Source organism: Prionailurus bengalensis, chromosome B3 (genome assembly GCF_016509475.1).
Source record: "Prionailurus bengalensis isolate Pbe53 chromosome B3, Fcat_Pben_1.1_paternal_pri, whole genome shotgun sequence".
Lineage (NCBI taxonomy): Eukaryota > Metazoa > Chordata > Mammalia > Carnivora > Felidae > Prionailurus > Prionailurus bengalensis.
In genome coordinates, this window is record NC_057355.1 from 138,901,364 (window position 1) to 138,924,169 (window position 22,806).

General features: G+C 49.2%; 1 protein-coding gene, 1 long non-coding RNA gene and 1 other non-coding gene across 5 annotated transcripts; 1 reads left to right on the forward strand and 2 right to left on the reverse strand.

Annotated features, from left to right (window-relative positions):
* Positions 1 to 419: 419 nt before the first annotated feature.
* On the reverse strand, positions 420 to 3,185 carry LOC122469505. Its single transcript, XR_006293494.1, has 4 exons — positions 2,507 to 3,185; positions 1,292 to 1,461; positions 842 to 1,054; positions 420 to 557 (listed from the first exon to the last, which is right to left on the reverse strand). It is a non-coding gene; the product is annotated as an uncharacterized LOC122469505 (long non-coding RNA).
* On the reverse strand, positions 1,969 to 2,245 carry LOC122469862. Its single transcript, XR_006293742.1, has one exon.
* Positions 3,186 to 3,434: 249 nt separating the features above from the next.
* Positions 3,435 to 14,141, forward strand: GLRX5 (glutaredoxin 5). 3 transcript variants are annotated; one of them, XR_006293493.1, is made up of 4 exons: positions 3,436 to 3,822; positions 8,573 to 8,683; positions 8,768 to 8,910; positions 9,573 to 10,033. XR_006293493.1 is itself a non-coding variant. In XM_043556958.1 (2 exons), exons 1-2 carry the CDS (start codon positions 3,528 to 3,530, stop codon positions 13,688 to 13,690), a joined length of 474 nt encoding a protein of 157 aa, XP_043412893.1. In that variant the 5' UTR covers positions 3,450 to 3,527; the 3' UTR covers positions 13,691 to 14,141. The 3 variants fall into 3 exon arrangements, 1 of the variants encoding a protein (XP_043412893.1); XR_006293492.1 differs by having other exon boundaries at positions 3,435 to 3,822; positions 8,573 to 8,910; XM_043556958.1 differs by lacking the exons at positions 8,573 to 8,683; positions 8,768 to 8,910; positions 9,573 to 10,033 and adding an exon at positions 13,512 to 14,141 and having other exon boundaries at positions 3,450 to 3,822.
* The last annotated feature ends 8,665 nt before the right edge of the window (positions 14,142 to 22,806 follow it).

Sequence of the window (22,806 nt, forward strand, 5' to 3'; positions counted from 1 at the left end):
GTGCTCAAAACGCCCAAAATACATTGGAGCATAAAAGCAGATTTCTGACAACGGTTTTTGTCATGTTTTCATTATAGAAAACAGTTTTGCTTTTAATTCCAGTATAGTCAATGTATAGTTTTACATCAGGTTCAGGTGTACCATATAGTGATTCAGGCATGAATAGAACAGATTTCTAAAGAAAAACCTCAAAACTAAAATGCCAAATCATACATGAGAGTTTGATGCTTTGGAAGAAATATCTCGCATACCACCTTCTTCGTTTCTTTAAATCACAATGTTTGGAGGCAATACTCCAAGAGTGGTTTCATTTTTTATTTTTTTAAGTGTTTATTTATTTAGAAGGAGAGATAGAGCGTGAGCAGGGGAGGGGCAGAGAGAGACGGAGACAGAAAATCCCAAGCAGGTTCCGTGCTGCCAGCGCAGAGCCCAACGTGGGGCTCGAACCCACGGACCGAGAGATCGTGACAGGAGCTGAAATCAAGTCAGACGCTCAACTGACTGAGCCACCCAAGCGCCCTCAATGGTGGTTTTAGAAGGCGAAAGATTTATTCGATCTGAAGAGAAACCAGAGTATAAGGGTGGCTTTAAATCAAAGACAGAAAGGAGTATGTTCAACATCCATAACATTTTGTATTTTTGGCTGCTTTATTAAAAACTTCAAATTGTTTTCATTTCTTTGGTTGCGATGCCTAACCCAAAAGTTTAGATTTACCTTGCCCTTGACCGTGCTATCAAAGCCGCCCCACCGAGTGTTCTGAATGAACACAGACATGCTCTCTCATGTCCTTAGGTTTCACCTGCGTTCTTATGCTCTACTGCCCACAGCAACTCGACTTACTGTAAGTTCCCAGAACGCGGGCCGGGTATTCTTCCTCCTCAGGGTTTACTTGTAATCTCATGATGACAGCTGTGTTCTCAATAAAACGTCTGACAGTAAGAAAGACAACTAAGCTTCCAAGCCGATGCTACATACTAGGTAAGAGATGTGTCACCTCGCGTTACTGTTCTACGTCCCTGGATCCTCAGAAGAGAAGTCTGCAAATTTTTCTCCCTATTCCAGTCAACACAGAAACAGGTCAGTTTCGTGGAGGCAGTGAACAGTTTTAGCTTTGCAGGAACAAATTACCAATATACACACACACACACACACACACACACACACATATACATATATATACCAATATATATACCAAAACAATACCAATATATAAAAATATATATGTTTATATATATATAAATTTTTATATTTTTAATCTATCTGTTTATTTATTTAAAAAACCCAACTTACTATAAGCATGAGGAAAAATTAGGTGATTTGGGAAATAATACATTCCCAACTGGTAAGCGCACCAGGTCCTGAACTTCTGCAACATCGCTTAGGCTTCAGCACCACGGCATTTCCTGTACATACTTCCGTTCATGATGCTTGCTCCTCTGATTTACCTGGAATCCATGAAGCTGGGGAGGGGGCGGAAAAAGGATTCTGTAAGAAGCAGATCAATGTCAGAAAACTATCACATATCCATACCGTCAATAAGGATGAAATAAATATGTCAGGGACGAGCACTTCTGAGGAATATCTTGAGTTTATTCTCAATTCACCAGGGTCCCAGTTTCAGGCAGAATGGTTGCAAGATTACTTGTTACCAGCACGGCCTCGTTCTCTGATTTTGAAGTTGAGAACCTCCAAAACAGGTCACCTCTCGAAACCATTTTTAAAATACGTAAGGTTTAAAAAAAACGGGGCGCCTGGGTGGCGCAGTCGGTTAAGTATCCGACTTCAGCCAGGTCACGATCTCGTGGTCCGTGAGTTCGAGCCCCGCGTGGGGCTCTGGGGCTGATGGCTCGGAGCCTGGAGCCTGTTTCCGATTCTGTGTCTCCCTCTCTCTCTGCCCCTCCCCCGTTCATGCTCTGTCTCTCTCTGTCCCAAAAATAAATAAATGTTGAAAAAAAAAATTTAAAAAAAAATGTAGCAGTACTCAGTGTCCAACAGAAACCACTCTGTCTGTTAAACAATATCTCGACTGCAAGGCTTCTCTTGCTGTCCGTCGATAGATAATGACACGGCGCGCGGTCATTATCACCGTGGCAACAGCACCCAGGAACTATCAGAGGAAAATTGCACATAGAACGGCTGGCTCTTGAGCAGTCATGCCTCAGCTTCCTCTGGAGTATGCTTTTTCTGCAAGTCTGGTGTGCTCTAGGGTACCACCAACCCAGCGCGGCTCCAAGACTACAGATCACGTCTCGATTTCACGTGAGTCCCGATCTCCCCGAATCGCTCATTCCACCAAGAGGAGCACCCGCCACGTCTCAAGCACCGTTCTAGGAACTGAGGCTACAGTAGTGAATAAAGTCCTGTGCCGGGAAGGGGAGGGGGGAGTCAACAAACGAGCTAGCGAATATATATTTCAAGGTGCACTAAGTACAATGGAAAACTGAGAAAGCAACGAGCCCGGGAGGCTTTCTGCCCTCCTCTCTGCACCCGCACCCTGCTTTGTACCTGCTTCTCACTTCTCCCGCTGACGAGCTCTGGGCACCAAGTCCGGGCATCCCGCGCGGGCACCGTGCCTAGCACGCAGCACCCGCTCAGAAAACGTTTGTCCAGGGAACCAATTCCCTCGTGGCTCCCTAGGCAACAAAGGACTGAGGCGGGCTGCAAAGTCCACGAAGCCCCAAACCCGGAAGGGATATGCACACGAGAGCACGTTACACAATTTTAAAAGTTATTTTCGAGATATAATTGAACGCCGGAGGCGGGCGCCGCCGGGCCGGGTCCGGGCCTCGGCTCCCACGCGGGCAGCGCGGCCAAGGCACAGCCGGGACACGTGGCCGCCCGCTTCGACGCGGGCGCCCCGGCCCCCAGCGCCCGGCCCCGGCCCCGGCCCCGCTCCCACCACGAACGGCGGCTTTCCGCCGCGGCCGCACGGAGGTATCGGCGTCGCTCACCCAGGCTGCGAAAGGCGGGCACAGGCCGGCTCCAGCCCCGCCGCCGCCCCTAACGCGGAAACCCGGAGCCGGGTTACCGCGTTGCCACGGCAACTCAACCACCGCCTACGCCGGAACCGGAACCTTCCCTTGGAAGTGACCTCTTCCCGGCGTGCCGCGGAACGGCAGAGCCCGCCCACTGCCTTTCGCAGTCATCCGGGAGTATCCCAGCAGGCCCGTCTACCCTCCGGAGGGAAGTCGTTTTCCCTCTGGTTTCGCCTCTCCTCGCCTTGGAGCGTGACCCTGATGGACATTCACTCTCTCCAATCAACTGACAAAGCGATTGCCAGCGGCCAATAGTAAGGGCTGTAGGATGCGGGCTTAAGGACCACCTCCATCCTGTCGGGGACCGGGCGAGTCATACGATTGGTAGAATCGAGTAAGTGCGGGCTAGCGTTGCCCAATCACGGGGAGGAGCTCGGAGCCGGCCCAATGAGAGCCTCCGGGGGGCGGGCCGGGCTGCCGCGGGCCCGGGGAAGGCTCCCGGGGGTGAGCCGAGGTCCCGAGCCGTCGAGGGCTCCGGCCAGCGTGCGGGGATGAGCGGGTCCCTGGGCCGGGTGGCGGTGGCTCTGCTCCGCTGGGGGCGCGGCTCCGGCGGCGGCGGCCTTTGGGGCCCAGGCGTGCGGGCGGCGGGTTCGGGCGGCGGCGGGGGCGGCTCAGCCGAGCAACTGGACGCGCTGGTGAAGAAGGACAAGGTGGTGGTCTTCCTCAAGGGGACTCCGGAGCAGCCCCAGTGCGGCTTCAGCAACGCAGTGGTGCAGATCCTGCGGCTGCACGGCGTCCGCGACTACGCGGCCTACAATGTGCTGGACGACCCCCAGCTCCGGCAAGGTCAGGCGGGGCCCGCCGGGTGAGGGGCGAAGGGCCGGGGCCGCTCCGCGGGGCTTGGGTGTGTCGCGCAAGAGGTCGGGGGGGGGGGGTGGTTCGAGCGGGGCTAAGGGCGCGGGTTCCTGCACTGTATTCGGGGTCGAGTGGGGGGCATGGTTGGCTTGAAGTGGATCTTGAGGATCTGGGCATCCGGTTCTCTGGCCAACTTGGGCATTGGGTAAGTCCCAGCTGTTCGCTGGTCCCCACGCTGAGCCCAGGGAGGCGTTTCGGAGCCAAATCTCTCAGGCTCAGTCGGGGGGAGAGTGATGGGGAAGGGAGGCAAGAAGGAATACAGTAAGAACCACTGGGAGGTAGGCACTTTGGGGGACACGTTGAGAAGGTCGGCCTGCCTCACGAATAAGGAGCCGGTGCTGTTGATGGTGGAGGAAGGGCCGGGGTTGCCTTTGTCTGAGGCTGGCTGGTGCTTCAAGGCTCGGGCTGTCCGGAACCATCCTTTGTTGTTGCCACAAGGAGGGGGTTGACACTGCTTTTAGACTAGTCTTACTTGGGATCACTTGGTGTGGGAGAAAAAGTCATGAAATTTGTTTTTAGCTACTCAAGGACAGGTTGGGATTGGGGGGCGTGCTGGGGCATGGAGAGGCCTGTGGACAGAGAGATAAGGAATGAACCCCGTGCCCTAGGTAACTGAAGCTTGGAGCTGAAGGAACCAGGGACCAGTTAGGGTCTGGGGCCAGATGCAGCAGGTAGGTAGAGGCGGGAGTGCCCGGACAGCTAATTGGTACTTCTTTTTTTTTTTTTTTAATTTTTTTTTTTAATGTTTATTTATTTTTGAGACAGAGACAGAGCATGAACGGGGGAGGGGCAGAGAGAGAGGGAGACACAGAATCAGAAGGAGGCTCCAGGGTCTGAGCCATCAGCCCAGAGCCCGACGCGGGGCTCGAACTCACGGACCGCGAGATCGCGAGATCGCGACCTGAGCTGAAGTCGGACGCTTAACCGACTGAGCCACCCAGGCGCCCCGATTGGTACTTCTCCTAATAAGCACCGTGCCAGGAACCTTATTGACATGCTTTCTCCTATTTTGTGGGGGAGGAGGAAGAGGACAGAGGAGTGTGTTGACCTGCCCCTTGGCTAAGGTCCTGGGTCAGAGTTAGTGGAGCAGTGGGGAGGCTGTATGTACCTCCTAGAGGGTGGCTTGGTGTCCTGCCTTCCCGTTAGAGACTCCCAGTGGCTCAATCCTGGCACCTCCCTGAGCCTAGTGCTGTTCTTTAGTGACAGTGTTCCAGAAACAGTCTTACGGGGCCAGCTTCTCTGTTATCCCAAGCCTAAAATTCTCCCATTTTGTCATTACATATTTACGACTGTTATTCTCCAGTTGTTACGACTGTTATTCTCCAGTTGAAATGATCAGTCGTAGTCCTTTCTGCTTGATGAGACAGGCACTTGTGGTGGAAAGGTTTGGGGTTGTAATCCCTCTGCAGCCCGTCGGCTGTGCAGCCTTAAATCCCATCCCTGCATTTTCTTTTTCAGTCGTATGAAGATACGAGGAGAGCAGACTTGACAAAGTTTCGATGAGGAAGAAAGAGAAAGTAAAACTTTTTAGAAAAGTGCCCCTCATTTTATCCGGCACACAGAAGGCACCCACTAAGTGGTAGCTATTTTATTATTGGGATATTTGGTTTTCCAAGGATTTGCCCCCCCCCCCCCCAAATTAATCCCTGGGACACTGTTGGTTTCTGTGGGTGGAAACTAGGAGGAGTGAAGGCAGGTTAACATGACCAGCTTTATGTGATCTTACCGTGTACTATGCTCGTGATCCCTGTTTGTTTTCCTGCTAGGATGCCACCGGTCGCTAGGCCTTGGGGTGTTTTTGGTTTTTCGTTTTTTTATGCACGGGGAGTATCTGCGGACTTCACCCAGCAGTGGCTGCTCTACTTAAAAGATAAGATAGGAGAAACTACTCTGTAATCTTTCCGTGGGGACGTCGCCACAGGTCCCCTGCAAATCGCTAGGACGGCCGTTCATAAAAAGTTGCGTTGTTAACAGCTTGTTTAGTACGAAGTTTTGAAGCTCTTTGGTTTGTGGTTTCTGTTCTCCTGTGGAATACAACTGGAGATAGGCTATGCTGGAATGTAAGAACAAAGTAGGAGCAGAAATAAGAAGGCTGACTCATAGCACTTGGATTCCTGGCTTCCGTTTCACCTGTCTGGCTTCCAGTCTCTCACATTCTCTCTCTCTCTCTCTCCCTCTCTCTCTCTCTCTCTCTCTCTCTCTCTTAAGTTTATTTATTTTTCTTTTTTGAGAGAGAGAGAGAGTGCATGTACATGAGCAGGATAGAGGCAGAGAGAGAGAGGATTCCAAGCAGGCTCCACGGTGTCTGTGCAGAGCCCAACACGGAGCTTGATCCCATGACCCAGGGATCATGACCTGAACTGAAACCAAGAGTTGGTCACTTAACTGACTGAGCCACCCAGGTGTCCTAAGTCTCACTTTCTTAAGTGTTCAGACAACAGCTACAGGAATTTAGCCCTTAAATTTATTTTTTTTTAAGCTTTATTTGTTTATTTTGTGTGTGTGTATATGAGAGAGAGAGCATGAGCCTGGGAGGGGCAGGGAGAGGGAGAGAGAGAATCCCAAGCAGATTCCGCGCAGTGTGGAGCCCTGCAGAGCCCTGCGGAGCCCGACGTGGGGCTTGAACTCACAAACCGTGAGATCATGACCTGAGCTGAAACCAAGAGTCAGAGGCTTAACCAACTGAGCCACCCAGGCGCCCCAGCCTTTAAATTTCTTGACCGTAGCGTTTCAACATTTCCATTCCCATTTTGTTTCATACCAGATTGTCATCTTGGTCAATAAATGTGTTGCATATATGTTGAACATAACATCCACCTTTTGTGTTGCTTAGAAAAGTAAACTCACGTGCAACTGTTAACCTGCAGATCGGAGCAGGGTAGTGTGTGCATGTTCCTGCAGTGGGGACTCATTTAGCCAGGGTAAGACTTTATAAAACATTCAGACTTTTCATCTCTTTATTCTCTACACTTTTGACTTTACCAAGAGAAGCTGCCACGCTGTCTGATGGTTGCTTTTGCTAGTCAGAGCTACCTCTGTGCACCCTTCCTAGACCCAAGGTCACCGCTAGTAACTGGAGAGGGGCAGCTGCCAAACTCCTTTCCTTTCTCCCTGTGCCACAGCTTTGCGAAGGGCTCAGAGCCTGAAGAACACCCACAGACTCTGTCTCGTTCCTGCTGCCCGGTTCCCAAGGTGTGATGCAGAGAGGTCTCAACCTGTGACCCAGGGAACAAAGACGACTGTGAGGTCCTCCTCCGGTCTTTTCTTCCTCCTGTTTATCTGGAATACACACAGAAGGGAGCCACAAAGGGGTCGGGTGGGTCCCCGCAGACAGATGTCAGCATATCCAAATCCTCCTTTGAACAAAGCCTGTCTTTTATTTTCCTTTGTAAAAGTAACATGCTCACCGAGGAAACTTGGAAATGCCGAAAGTAATAAACGGAAACTACCTGTAATTCTGCATACACCATTAACATTTGTATCTAGTTTCTAGTTGGGTTTTTGTTTGTTTGTTTTGTTTTTAAATGCATTTGAGATCACACGTGTCCATGCTTAGCATTTTGCCCTCTGGAGAGCAGGGACCATGTCTGACCGCATTACCTGAGTACCCTGTATATTGCTTATGCAGCGCGAGCTTTCGGTGATGATTTTAATGAATAAGTAAATACTTCTCTTATTTATCATATCGGAAACCGTCTTCCATGCTCTTTAAAAACAAACCCTCTTAAATGTCTGCCTGTTCAGATCCCCATTGTTTTTTGCTTTCACGAGGAGCAGTGTCTGTTGAATGAATAGCCATTATCTTATTGTTGAATGCTTATTAAGCCTTTGAAGATATGCACGGCCTTTTCACTATCAGGGAATTCGGGCAACAGTAACAAATCTGGGACCTTGGCAAATGTTAAAAGATGAGGGGGTGGTGTTTCTGGGTCTTTGTTGTGATGGATGTGATACATGCTGTGGATGAGAGAATCCAGTCGCACCAACACCTCGGAGGAGTAACTGTCGGTGCCGGGTCAAGTTGAAGGTGACCAGCTGCTTCCCTCCTGGGTATACAGTCTACAGTGAGGGTTGCCAGGGGTTCCTGCGTGGCTCCGTCGGTCAAGCGTCCGACTTCGGCTCAGGTCATGATCTCGTGGTCTGTGAGTTGAAGCCCCGCATTGGTCTCTGTGCTGACAGCTCAGAGCCTGGAGCCCCTCCCCACTCACGCTCTTTCTCTCTCTCTCAAAAGATAAACAAACGTTAACAAACAAATAAAGTGGGGTTGACAGGCGACCTTTGTAAAGGGCCAGGGAGTAAGTACTTCAGTCTTTGTGGACCCTTCCACTCTGCTATTGGGGGCCTGAAGGCAGTCGGATGGTACCTAGACAGGTAGGTGTGGCCAAGTTCTAATAAAACTTGATTTGCAAAAAATAGGAAGTGGACCATATTTGGCCCAAAGGCCGTAGTTTGCCACCTCTTTCTCCACCGAGGAAGACCCCTGTGTTTGAGTTAGAAGATGCATGTAATGATATTCCCTGAAGCACTGCTTGTAATAATGAAAACTTGGCAACAGAGGATCTTGGCCTATTAGCAGACTGGATAAACAGACTGTGGTTTAGTCAGGCGATAGAAAACTAAGTTGTGGTAGAGTGATCTAGTTCTAGATGTATCTCATGTAACTGAATCTCAAAAATTACAGGGTGCAGTCACGAAGTAAGTTGCAAAAAAGGTAGTCATGGCATAATGCCGTTCGTGTATACAGACGTTACCGGTGTGAAACGGCCCGACGTGTTGCGGACACATGTCAGTTGTAAGTATGGTTCGTGGGCAGGGGTGGGACGTGCCAGCCAGAGGCCACCTGCGGAGGTCTAGAACCTGTCCTTTGGATTCCTAGAAACCCGGCTGGAAATCCAGGCCCGGCCGTTTGCCAGCACTGTGACTTTGGTTAAAGAACTTCTCTGAGCCTCAGTTTCTTCCTCTGATAAATAGGGACTAATTATGCCTTCCCGGAAGGACTCTTACAAAGGTTAAGTGAGGGTATGTATTGAAAACACTTAAAGAATGTGAAATTCAGGGGCGCCTGGGTGGCGCAGTCGGTTAAGCCTCCGACTTCAGCCAGGTCACGATCTCGCGGTCCGTGAGTTCGAGCCCCGCGTCGGGCTCTGGGGTGATGGCTCGGAGCCTGGAGCCTGTTTCCGATTCTGTGTCTCCCTCTCTCTGCCCCTCCCCCGTTCATGCTCTGTCTCTCTCTGTCCCAAAAATAAATAAAAACGTTGAAAAAAAAAAAAAAAAGAATGTGAAATTCAGTAACCCTATCAGCAAGTGCCTGGCACACCTGATTGGTATTTTTCCAGCATTCTTCCCTGGGCGTCCTCTGTTGCACGTATTTCTAGAGAGGCAGGACTTGAAGGGTGGAGTAGGGGGCATTGGTGGAGAGGAGAGCGTATCCGCCTTGCACCTGGAATGTGCAAGCTCAATCCTTTCACCAATTAGGTCTCAATTCATCTTTATAATAAATCCGTGAGGCATGGATTTCTTCCCACTTCCCGGGTAGGGAGACTGAGGCTAAGACATGAGCAAATTTATCTGAAGCTACATCTGCAAGCTAGCAAGCCACAGTCGGCTGCCCTTAAAGCCATTGCTTTGTTTACTCTGTCCCCAGCCTTTGCTTTTCCCCTGTTGAGGGTCTCTCTGCTCAGGTGATCTCATGGGGGTGCTGACATCATTGTTTCCTAGGAGGACTTCAGGAGAAGGTGACGTGACTTGCCCCAGGCAGAGTTAACCTGCATCAGACTCTGAAGCTCCTATGGTGAAAATCTACCAGGAAAAAAAAAAAAAGGAAACTCTTATCATTTGTTTGTTGTCCAAACCGGGAACGAAGTCTAATGTTCCGAAATGGGATGAATTTTGAAAAGTCCCTTTCGAAAGTTCTGGAAGTACTTTTTTTCCACTCTGGTTTGATGCTTTGGAATATTAATTTTTTTGGTGGGGCAGTAGGTAGAGGTAGAACCGGTTTTGTAAGACCACCTCCTTCGTCACTCCAAATTCCTAGTGTCACCCTATGTAGAACTTCGCAGTCAGTACTTTTGTCCCAAACTGAATCATTGTCATCTATCGTCTTTAAAATACCATTGTCATTAAAATCCACTCTTGGATACGATTTTCTCAATTTCACGAGTTTCTCCGATCCTGAGTTATTTGGAGTGAAAGTTAACTACCACTGTATATTGCAGGTTTTGAGAATTAAAAAGTGTGAGAAATTAGCCATGTTTAAACAATTAATGGTGGACCGATGGGATTCATTTTAATTTTCAACTTGTGAGCCGCAGTCTCTTAGTCTCAGAAGTTACTCGCTTCGTGCTATAGGAATCCACTGGTTGTCTCGTTAAATATTTAAACTTATAATCAGACTTCTAAAAAAAGGAACATAGTATGTTTTTTAAGACGCTGAAGCTTTGCCTTGCTATCAGCTGCCTGTAACCTCTGTTACTCTAAAAGCCAAAGAAGCAGGTAGGTTTCGTTTTGATCAACTGTCAGCTAGTAGGCCCGTTGGCCACTGTCACAATGCCATCATGGGCTCCGAGGCGCGGTGCTTCTGAGTTCCTGAAATGTAAGTTATTGGGCAAGATAGTGTGACTCTGGGGTTTGGAAGGAGTCCCAGCTCCCTCGCACGTGACTGGCGGAGGGGGGGGGGGGGATGTTCAGGAAGGTTGGAAAGCCCACTTGCTGGGTAGTTTTAAAGGTGGCGTGTCTGCCTCTTCTGTCTTGTCTGGACATGTGATCTGCAGCAGCATGAAATTAATGAAGGAATCGAGCCTAAAGCTTTGATTGAGTGTGGTGCTATAAATACGATTGATGGAAGCAAATCATTCTTTTACTTAGCAAAGATCTTATGTAAAAAAACTACTTTTTAGGATCAGATGCGTGTGGTTTTCGGGCGACCTCAGATGGCAAGTTTACTCTTATTTATGGTGCGCTTCAAAAATTGTAGGGACTCACCGAAAGAATCAGTAGATATTCATTGTCTTGGAAAGCTTCACACAATGTATTACCAATTGAAAAAGACCCAGATGTAAAAGCATGCACATAAATGGCACATGCACACAATACAGAAGGTTCTTAAGAAGCTTTCAAAGAATTGCAAGAGATTCGTGTTGACTTTAAACATTTCTTGGGGCGCCTGGGTGGCGCAGTCGGTTGAGCGTCCGACTTCAGCCAGGTCACGATCTCGCGGTCAGTCCGTGAGTTCGAGCCCCGCGTCGGGCTCTGGGCTGATGGCTCGGAGCCTGGAGCCTGTTTCCGATTCTGTGTCTCCCTCTCTCTCTGCCCCTCCCCCGTTCATGCTCTGTCTCTCTCTGTCCCAAAAATAAATAAAAACGTTGAAAAAAAAATTAAAAATAAATAAATAAACAAACAAACAAACAAACAAACAAACATTTCTTAATTCCCACACCCACTCGGTCACATGAAAGTAAAAAAAGATGGATCACTGGCTTCTTTGTGAAATACGTTCTAACAGACTATTTAAGGACAGAGCTTTTTTTTTTTTTAAATACAACTCATGCTAAGTCATCTCTGTGGCATCAAGTAGCAGAATGATGAAAAACTTTAATTCATCAAGATACTCTAACATATCTAGATATTTGGTATTCTGAAGACATTCTGAAGGCTAAATGAAATTTTCCTTTTATTAGTAACCCCCCTACCTCTAGCTGATTTTTTTTTTTTTTTTTTTTTTTTTTTTTTTTTTTTTTTTAAGACACTCACAGTGGCTTAGAACTGTGCTTTTCTGGGGATATAACGTACAACATGGTGACTATAGCTGACAATCCTGTATTGCACATTTGTAAGCTTTTAAGGTAATCTCGAAAGTTCTCATCACAGGACAAAACCTCTGTAACCTTATAGGGTGACAGCTGTTAACTAGACTTATTGTGGTGATCATTTTGTAATATATACATATATCAAATCATTATATTGTATGCCTGAAATAATATGTCATATGTCAATTATACCTCAAAAAAAAAAACAAAACTGTGCTTTCTGGGGCCTGTAACGCTGGACCCGTTATCTCCCTAGAAGTCTGGGGAAGAAAGATAAAGCTCTCAGCTAGGGGCTGTCTTTAGTGCTGTGGTTAGGAGCGAAGTTACCGTTTTTTAGAAGGCAGTGACTTATTTAAAAGAGAAAAACGCATTGCCTCTTAGGATTTGGGTCATCACTCAAGTTGGTGTTTTTATTTGGGAAATAAATGCTGGGTAAATGATAGGGTATCCAGGACCAGCTTTTTAGCACCAGTATTTTTCGTTGGTTTGCATGAAAACCCCCACGTGAACGACTTTTAATTTGCACGGTATTGTGTTTTGTTTGAACGGCCTGTTGACGTTGCTGTTTTGTTTGTTTGCTCGTTTTGGCCATTTGAAAATATCTATGGAAGTGTAAACATGGCAGATATATAGTGATTGATGGTCATGTGCCATGGTTTTGACCATCGTCCGTTTTTCATAGAGCCAACACACGTTTTGCTGGAAGGCCATGTTTTTGAAAGTGTTTTCTCATCTCAACTCACAAGTAGGAAGGAAGTAGAATGGTTGGAAGAATGTGAGGAAAGAGCAGCCTTCTGTCTTGAGATCGAAACCACACTTTTTCCCTACCTTGTTGTCAAGACCATCGGCCTCATGGCCCAGAGCTGAACAGAAGAACCACACGGCTTCACTGTCCTAGGATGTGCCTCATCTCTGTGTGTCCTCCACACCGCTCACACACGGGACTGATCCCGCGCATGCTGGTTGGTTTCTTGTCCTCCGTGAGCGCTTGAGAACGAGGAGGGGGGGCCCCCTCACCCTCTGGCACCGCTCCTGGCCCAGGACATGGGCCGTAGGCGAGCTTCGGGCTTCTCCTTGCTTTGACTTGGTCGCTGCGAGTTCTGTGCTGAGCCGAATCCACCTGCCCTGTGGAGAGCCCATCCGAGGGGCTGAGTAGGGCGAGGGCTGCAGTCTGCCCTAGGAAAGAGATTTTTCTCTGGGTCAAAGAAGTAAAGGCAAAATCCATGACCAACCCAGATAGGCATAAAAACCGTGAGGCGGGGACTGCCTCATTTGGCAGAGTTGGACCCGTGGGTCCATGATAGACCCATATTAAGTAGTCTGCTTGGAAATGAAGTCCTGGCATTTCTTTAACGTTTGGTCTTACTGAAACCATGACTGGCAGATGAATGGAGAATGTGGCTCTGTACGTGTTGTGTGACTTACATGAACCGGTCGGTTCTCTGCCATCAATCCCTGCCGATTGTGTGTGTGTGTGTGTGTGTGTGTGTGTGTGTGTGTGTGAGACATTCTACGACAGCCTTGCCTACCTGATTGTCCCGTCGTGAAAGCCTTGCGAGATGGGGGTGGAAACAGGCGGATGGTGGAAAGACTTGGCCGAGGCCTCACAGCTCGTAATTGGAGGAGGTGGGGTTTGAACCGTGACCCAGTTGACTCTGCAGCTCCGAGTCTGTGGCAAACACGTCCCCCAGGGATGGGGGAAGCAAGAAGGGAACAGCACCGGATGTCCTGCTGGGAGCGCGTGGAAAACAGATTTTGCCACGAGAAGTTCAGCTCTGACTATTTAAATGACACTGAAATGTTCTCTCCCCGTAGGCATCAAAGACTATTCCAACTGGCCCACCATCCCGCAAGTGTACCTCAACGGCGAGTTCGTGGGGGGCTGTGACATTCTGTTGCAGATGCACCAGAATGGGGACCTGGTGGAGGAACTGAAAAAGCTGGGGATCCGCTCTGCCCTTCTGGATGAAAAGAAAGACCAAGACTCCAAGTGAGGGCGGCCCGGGGCCTCCCTGAGCAGCAGGGGCTGTTGGTGCCCAGACTCCCCGACGGCCGAGCCTTACCGATTCCGGTCTTGACTCTTCAGACGGCAGCTGCTTGCACGGATTTCTCCAGTCTGTGAGCAGTTGGGCGATTTTGGTGTGTCTGGTGTTGGGGCTGCGGATATTCTATTGTGAACTTCGTTAGAACCACTGCACTGTAATGATTCGATGTTGTGTTACGATATTGCTGTCAACAAAATCTGCTCTTAGGTTGTCATTTGCTCTTTGCCTGATTCAGGAGCAAAACGAGGAGCTTTTGAGTCCTTCTTCATGAGTCCTCTGCAAAGATAATTATATCTCCCCAAGTTTTTCGTAGCTGCTTCTGTTAAGAAAAATGATGGGCAGGGAGGAAGATGTGATAACTGGGGTGTTGTTTTTTTTAAATAAACTGCCAACCCAGGGATCCTGTGTGTGAGTCGTTCATTCCGAATAGCAGGAACACTGCACCTTCCTCTGCCCGGGCCCGCTGTAACAAAACACCACAGTCGGGGCGGGCTTGTGAACAACGGATGTTTACGTCTTTTGGTTCCGGAAGCTGCAAGTCCAGGATGAAGGCTCTAGCACACCAGCTGTGAGGTGAGGGCTGTGCCTGGTTCATTGACGGCATCTTCTCATCGTGTCCTCATGAGGAAGCCCTCTGGGGTCCCTCTTAAATGGGCACAAATCCCATTAGTGAGGACCCTGCCCTCGGTCACCTCCCAAAGCCCCCCCGCCGCCAACACCACCATTCTGGGGGTTTGGGGTCAACATAGGAATGTTGAGGGGAGGCATTCAGTCCGTAGCAGTGTGGATTATGAGTGCCCGTGATCTTCCGTTTTTAGAAATGCGGAGTGATTCTCATACTCTTCTGTTAAATTTGACATAAAAATTGCCATCAACCGATGGTCTAATTTCTTGATGGAAGGTAAGCCTTGTGAGTGCCGGGTGGTGTTGACTGGCCGAGTTGGGCGCCCGGGTGGCGTGCGGAGAAGGGAGGTGGCTGAGGCTGGAGGAGGCAGCCCCGCTCGCCCGCCCCTGAGATCTGGTAGCTGCGCTACCGTCAGGGGGACATCACCAGCGGTCTTCCAAAGACAGGAATCCACTGAACATTGTGTTTTCTTTTTTTTTTTTTTTTTTTAAATTTTTTTTCAACATTTATTTATTTTTGGGACAGAGAGAGACAGAGCATGAACGGGGGAGGGGCAGAGAGAGAGGGAGACACAGAATCGGAAACAGGCTCCAGGCTCTGAGCCATCAGCCCAGAGCCCGACGCGGGGCTCGAACTCACGGACCGCGAGATCGTGACCTGGCTGAAGTCGGACGCTTAACCGACTGCGCCACCCAGGCGCCCCCATTGTGTTTTCTTAAAAAATACGGTCTATACACGATGTTACATAGAGAACACCCTGAACGCTCCACCAAAGATCTACCAGAACTGATAAAGGAATTCAGAAAAGTAGGATTTAAAATCCGTTTCATTCCTATGCACTAATAATGAAGCAGCAGAAAGGGAAGTTACGAAAACAATCTCACCTATAATTGCACCAAAAATAACTAACTCACTAACGCTAACCAAGCAATCTATACATTCAATGCAATCCCTACCAAAATGCCAACACAATTTTCACAGATTCGGAACGGACAATCGTAAAATTTATATAGAGCCACAGAAGGCCCCGAACAGCCAAAGCAATCTTTTAAAAGTAGAACAAAACCGGAGGCATCACAATTCCAGGTTTCAAGTTATGTTACAAAGCTATAGTAACCAACAGTATGGTACTGGCATAAAAATAGACACATAGATCAATGGAACAGAATAGAAAACCCAGAAATAAACCCACAATTATATGATCAATTAATCTCCAACAAGGAATGCAAGAATAGGCAATGGGAAAAAGCCTTTCAACAAATGATGTTGGGAAAACTAGACAGCTACATGCAAAAGAATGAAACTGGACCACCTACACGGTACCAAAAATAAACTCAAAATGGATTAAAGACCTAAATGTGAGATGCGAAACCGTAAAAATCCTGGAAGAGGCCGCAGGCAGCAATTTCTCTAATATCAGCCATAGCAATGTTTTTCGAGATATGTCTCCTGAGGCAAGGGAAGTAAAAGTGAAAATAAACCATTGGGATTACATCAAATTCTGCACAGGGGAAACAACAAAACAAAATGGCAGCCTACTGAATAGGGGAAGAGATTTGCAAATGACTTCTGATAAGGGGTTGGTATCCAGAATGCACAAAGAACTGATACAACTCAACACCTAAAAAAACAAATCCAATTAAAAATGGGCAGAAGAGATGAACAGACATTTTTCCAAAGAAGGCATCCAGATGATCAACAGACACATGAAAAGATGCTCAACATCACCTCCTCAGAGAAATGCAAATCAAAACCACGAGATACCACCTCACAATGGCTAAAATCAACAAGGCAGGAAGCAACAGGAGGTGTTGGGGAGGACGTGGAGAAAGGGCACCGTCCTGTGCCGATGGTGGGAATGCAAACTGGTGCAGCCACTCTGGAACACAGTATGGAGTTTCCTTAAGTAAAAAATAGAACTACCATAGGACCCAGTAATTGTGCTACTGAGTATTTACCTAAAGTATACTAAAACACTAATTTGGAAGGATATATACATCCCTGTGTTCATTGCAGCATTATGTATAATAGCCAAATTATGGAAGCAACCCAGGTGTCCATTTATAGATGAATGGATAAAGGAGATGTATAGATATACAATGGAATATTAGTCATAAAAAAGAATGAAATCGTGCCATTGGCAGCAACGTGGATGGACCTAGAGAGTAAATGCTAAGCGAAGTAAGTCAGAGAAAGACATACCATTTGATCTCACTATTATGTGAGAATTTAAGAAACCAAGGAACAAAGGGGTTAAAAAAAAAAAAAAAGACCTCCTCCCCCTCCCCCAAAAAACCAAACAAACCCAACTCTTAACTATAGAGAACAAACTGATGGTTTCCAGAGGGGAGGTGGGTGGGGGGATGGGTGAAATGGGGTGGGGGTGGGGGATGAAGAGTATACTTAACCTTGATGAGCACCGAGTAATATACAGGGCTGTTGAATATTGTACACCTGAAACTAATGTTAACACTGCGTTGGCTATACTGGAATTAAAAAAAAAAAGCTTTAGCACATGAAAAAAGAAAAAAGGTCTCTATACAAAAGGGATTAATTGGAATCCTAGCAGAGATGCCTCCAGTGTATGGTATCTTTTTATAAGACTCTCAATGTGTCTCTGTCCTGAGGCTGGAGGCGGAGCTGGAGGTGAGCTCTACCGTGGCTCCTGGGAAGAAAGCCCATCCTGTCACCAAGCGCCTTTGTGTCCCCAGAGGCCTTCATTCATCTCCAGGGCCTTAAACAGAACATCTCTTGGAATTGCACCTTTCCCGGTGGCAGAGGAAGGACAAAGAATGCAGGTTTTTGTGAAAAGGGCAGGAGTGATGAGGACGGTGTGGCTCATTCCCCAGAGCCGGTCTCGAAGCTTGTTCTGTGTATTTAGTCCGCTCGAGCGCCTCTTGAAAAAAAGCTCTGAAAACAGACTGACGTAAGTGGGACCTGCTGAGTTCCTGCCACCATCCCTCCCGCAGAGGTGTTGGGGATCCCAAAAGAAAGGAAAGGAAAGCGGGAGCCCCACCCCCACTGCACTGGAGACCAGAGTGCCCAGTCGGGTTAGAGGGCGGCTCCTGGCCGGTCTCTGAGCTCAGGGCTTCAGAGAGAGAAAAGCAAGATTGTTGTCACAAGGTTTTTTATTACATGAGTTGGGCACTCCACCCCATCACTGCCTTGGTGTCTGCTCAAAATGAGTTTACGTAGACCCCCCTAGAGGGGGTTGGAGCTCAGCCACGTGACCCTTCCTGTTCTACAAATCAAAGTGTGGACACGAGGAAGGCTCTAGGTCTCCCCTGTGCTGCTGCTACGAGGCGGCAGAGCCAAGGTTGCAACCTTGACCTTTGGAGAGAAGATCATCGACAAATTGCTCCATACTGTCCCTGGATGAGCCCCGGGCCCGTGGGGCCCACACATGGCAATTGTTCCTCGCCTTCAGATCTGCTGTGTAGCCAGTACCTTAACCTACCTGTTTTGGCTTTTCCTTAGATCTGCCTATATGCCCTTTGAGTCTGTCTGAAAAATGAAATGATAAGATTAGCATGGAAACAGTGGGGAGAACTTCCCCCCCTCGCCGCCCCCCGGAATCTGAGGACCAGGGGAAGGGTTCCCAACTGAATAATTTCACAAGAGCTTCGATGTTTAAGGAAATCGCTAAGCGCTACAGAAGCAGAAACGTTCTTTCCAGAAGTTAATTAACACTTTTTTTTCCCTATATGCTTAACGAGTCTTTACCAAGTAGAAAATTGAAGATGCTATCTTATGTCAGTGGGAATAATTTTAATGATCTGCATAATTAGAATTCACTGTGATAATTACAACAGTGACACCAGAGTTCCTTGTACAAACAGCAATATCACACATCATCTATTTTGAAATGCAAGGTCCGCTTCATAGCTTTCCAGTAGAGTACATTTGGCTTGTGTCGTTGTGATTTATTGGCTTATTGTCACAGCTTCAAAGTACTGTGTTAATGGACCCTTTAGAGGTAGCTGACGTTGTTTTAGAAGCTTAGACCTTTGCATGATTTCAGGTAGTTTTTGTTTCCTAAGCTGGTTACATAAATGTCATCGCACTTCATTTGAGCAGTGAGTGTTGGAGATTCTTGAGGACAGACAGTAGATTTTAAGAAGTCTCTCGGGTTTGTTGTCACTGGCCCTAGTGAACTGACATGTGCAGAATCCGGGACATTCAGCTTTCCTGTAATTAATAAAGCCACAGCACCTAGCTTGAGAGAGAATTCTTGTAACTTTGTTAAATAGCTTATTTTGATATTTAGGGAGAAAGTGTTTCTTGAGAGGTCAAGTCCCTTGTTACCCGGACAGGGGAGATTGTGCTCAGGGTTCATGGGAATAAACTTTGTGTTGGCAAGGTTTGGTTGAAGTAAATTTAAACCAGAGGTGAGGAAGCTTCCAACTTTGTTCCTGAGAGTCACTGACAGGAAAAAAAAAAAAAAAAAGATCTTGGTAGACGGTCAAAAAAGTAGCTGAATCGATAGATTAAAAAAAAAAAAGATTTTATATTCTGCTTATGAATTGTCTAGTAAACCCCCAAACAGCTTTAAGTTATACCTAAGAAGGCTATGACAGCCACCTTGAGCGAGAGCGAGTGGGGGCGGGGGGAAGGGAGAAGAGCTGCTTTCAAGCCCAGGCGCAGACACACAAGGTGACCGAGGGAACCCGGTCCTACTTTCTGAGAATAGTCTCTTTGTGGCTGTGGGCCAAGGGCAGTTGGGCCGAGAGCAGGTCTGGCCTGGGTCTAAGGCAGGAGCTGGTACAGAAAGTCCACCCAGCTTCAAAGACCTTGTCCCAGCTTCAGCCAGAGTGGCGTTCCACAAACACCTCACGGGCCACGTCACTCCCCTACCTGTGACCCTCCCTGGGTCGCTGCCCCGAAAGCCCTCCCGGATCCCCCTCTTCCCTCCCAGCCCCTTTGTCCATCATACCGGGTTCTAATGGCCGCCTTCTTAACTTTGCTCAGGGACCCCCTACGTCTGGCAGATGTAATGCCCAAAAGCAATATATAAATCATGAGCAAAGGATTCCCTTTCTCCATTCCTTTTGGACTGGTCACAAGAAGTGTTAGGTTATTGGTTTACCAGCCAAAGCACTGGGCAGAAGCTAAGATCACACCTCCTGGATTCTCATCCCAACTCTTCCCAGGCGTGTAACACTTCAGACGCTAATAACCTCCCTTTCCCACTCGACTCATCAGGAAGGTGGCCAATGTCACCTACGTCACGCTTGTCAAAAGGCTGAGATGTGAGAATCCCATGGAGAGCTCGGCCCGCAGGGAGCTCCGAGGAAAGAGAGCCCCTGCAGTTCCCTCGGACCACATCTAGACTGTTTTGTGCTATGTTCTTCACCAGCACTCTAAGACATAAAGGAGCAGAGCTAAGTCCCTATTTATTGACAGACCCTTGTTAATAGTTGGTCACCCCAGAAGCATGGAGACTCCTCTTTGAAGGTGAATGACAAGAATTTGTGACAGTCTTCTCAGTGGAGCGCATCACCCCACTGCTCTTGGCGACAGGAGGGCCTTGGACAAAGACTTCCCCGTAAATTACCTTCCTAAGATTATAATCTCACTGACTGCCATGGAATTTTATTATTTTTTTTAATATTACTTTTATGTCCTACAGAGGGAACTCTTTAGCGAACGGATAGGTTACGCGTTTAGTGTGCGGAGTCAGGCTTGAATAAACACAATCAAACTAGTTAATTCCAGTTTATCAGTAGCCAGGATGGTGGTACTGGGTTCTACTTACCTAATTAACAGTTTTCACAGGGATGCGTTTTGCCAGGAAAAAAAAAAAAAAAAAAAGTAGAAATGTCTCCTGGTTCATAGGAAGCTGGGGGATGAAGTGTAGAAAGCATTTCCAGATTATTGGTGTCTGTCACTAGTCCCGAGCAGGCAGGGGCTTTATTAATTAATCAGCAGCCATGGATGCACCAGTCCCCCTGGGTGGGAGGGGAGGGTCTGCGCTGAACCCCCGACTCTGCTTGGGGCCTGCCTCTTCCTGCCCCGGACCCAGGCTGGTCGGGGCGAGCCTTCCCGCTGGAGGTCAGCTGAGGCAGGGCCAGGGTCCGATACAGGTGTCAGAACCCTTGGAATCTGGGGGAGGACTTTGCATTGACTCAGTACTTTGACAAGGAAGCTGGAATCCTGGGAACCTGGCAATGCCACTGGCGTTTTTAATTTTGATTTTTTTTTTAGCTTTTCCCCACTTAGGAAAGTCTCCTTAGAATGATCTTTGGCAGAGCGGAACCCTATTATGGAGACGATCGCAGGGATTGGTCGCCGTCTCACCCGTCCAAATCACTACGCCTCGGGTAGACTCCCAAAGGGTCTGGTTTGGCAGTCTGAACAAGGAGCTGCGAAGGTGCCCGCGTCCTGATCCTGGCACTCGAGACTGTGTTACTGGAGACGTCGCAGACGTGGTCAAGTTCAGGATGGTCCGGCGGGCCCGGTGCGGTCACACGTGTCCTACCGGGGGGAGCCACGACCACGGTCAGAGAGGAGGTGGGGCGTCAAGAGGCAGAGCGTGGAGAGGTGGGCTTTGCAGGTGGGGAGGCAGCCACGAGCCAAGGATGCACGGGGCCTCCAGAAGCTGCGGAAGGCAAGGAAAACGGCTTCTCCCCTGGAGCCTCCATAAGGACTCCCAGCCTTGCCGTTGGCCCAGGGAGACTGATTTCAGACGTCTGACCTCCAGAACTGTAAGAGAAAAAAATTCAGCTTGTCGTAGGCCCCCAAGTGTGGGGTTATTTGCTACAACGGCGACAGAAATCTCCTACCACTGGCTACCCGGATGTTTATGGTAGGCACCACTTGGTAGGAGTGGACAGGGGTCAGGGGACAAACGCTTACTGAGCCCCTGCCCCGTGCCAGGCGTTCAGATCCCTAACACACTTGCCACCAAAGGTCTGCACATGTGGGATATTATCTCTGCCTCAGATGACCAAGCAGACTCAGAGAGGCTGGGGCACTTGTCCAAGGTCACTGCCTTGTGTGTAGCACGGCCGAGGGTTGAGCTGTAGTCCTCATGCTATATCACACTTCACGGGAGGCCCAGCCAAGTAATTGCACCCTCCGTGGTCATGGCCGGGCCTGGGGGCACAGGCCTGAGGGCAAGAACCGCTCCTGCCACTGAATTCGGTCTTCACCTCCCATAGGAGCCCGCAGCTAGGGAGGCTGGATCTTTGGGGGGACACCCCCCCCCCCACCCCGGCCATCCACTGTCAGGTCTGGGAGCATTTGGACATCCCTCTTCTAAGGCCACACATCCAGGGGGCGTGAGCCTGTCTTCTGAGACACTCCCACGGGGCAGACACTCCATATCTACTTACGGACGGATAGACAGGTGACAGGGGCCCGATTCTGAGTAAGACCCATGCTCCTCACAGCAGTCTAGTGCGGGCTGTGGCTGAGTGTGAGTGCACAGAAAATTCTAACGCGACAGTAGAGCTTGCTTGGGTGGCCAGGGAGGCACAGAGCAGGCGGCCTCCTGGGCTGAGGTCACTGAAGAGGTGGACCCTCTGCTGGGCTTGCAGGGCAACGACCCAGGGGGCCACCAGGCCACAGCAGACAGCTGTGTCACCCGAGTCCCATCATGGCCAGATCTTGGTGATGAGGGGCCAGGTTGGTTTGCAGGTGATGGAGGTGCGCCCGTCTGAGTGGCCAGGGTCCCCGTGGAGTTTTGCGTCCTGCTCGGTAGGGATCGCGTCGGCAGGATCTGTGCGTCGGCCCCAGGGTGTGCGTGGTCCCGCTGGGTTGCCACGCAGGCGCGTGCGTGCGTGTGTACGCGTGCACAGGTCGAGTTGCTGGCTGGCCAGAGACTGCACTGAGTTGCAGACAGCCACCCTTGGACCCTGCATCAGGGCCCCTCCTCTGCGGCCACCCTGGCCCCTCCTAGTTGCTTCCCTTCCTGCAGGACAGTTAGTGGGGCCAAAGGGCCGTGCCTACCTGGAACCCTGTTCTCTTCCTCCCCGAGACCGTCCTGCAGGTAACTGAGATCTGGGAACTCTCCGCCTCGGTGCCCAGCATCTGCTTCAAGGGCCCGAAAGCTTCTTAGTCCGTGTTCTTGGGGGAGGACAGTGCCGTCATACCAGTGGATAGACCTTCTGCCCAAGAGTTCATGGGCAGTTGGGGATAGAGCCTGGACACAGAGCTCAGTGTCCACATTCAGCTGCCCACCCCCACCCGGGGGCTGGATGAAGTCACTGGACGGAGAACGGGAGGACCAAGGGCGAGTCCCAAGGGCAACTCTGACAGGTGCGTAGAGTCGCACCTGTCAGAGATGGCCCGAATTGCCCCGTGCATAGCAACATTTAGCAGGCCATTTGGGGGTTCTAGATGTAGCTTCCTACCAGATGGGGCTTGTCTCTGTCTCATCCAGGATCTTCTGGCTGCACCTACGTAGGAAGGACGACCGTCCAGGCGTCTCAGGTCTCCC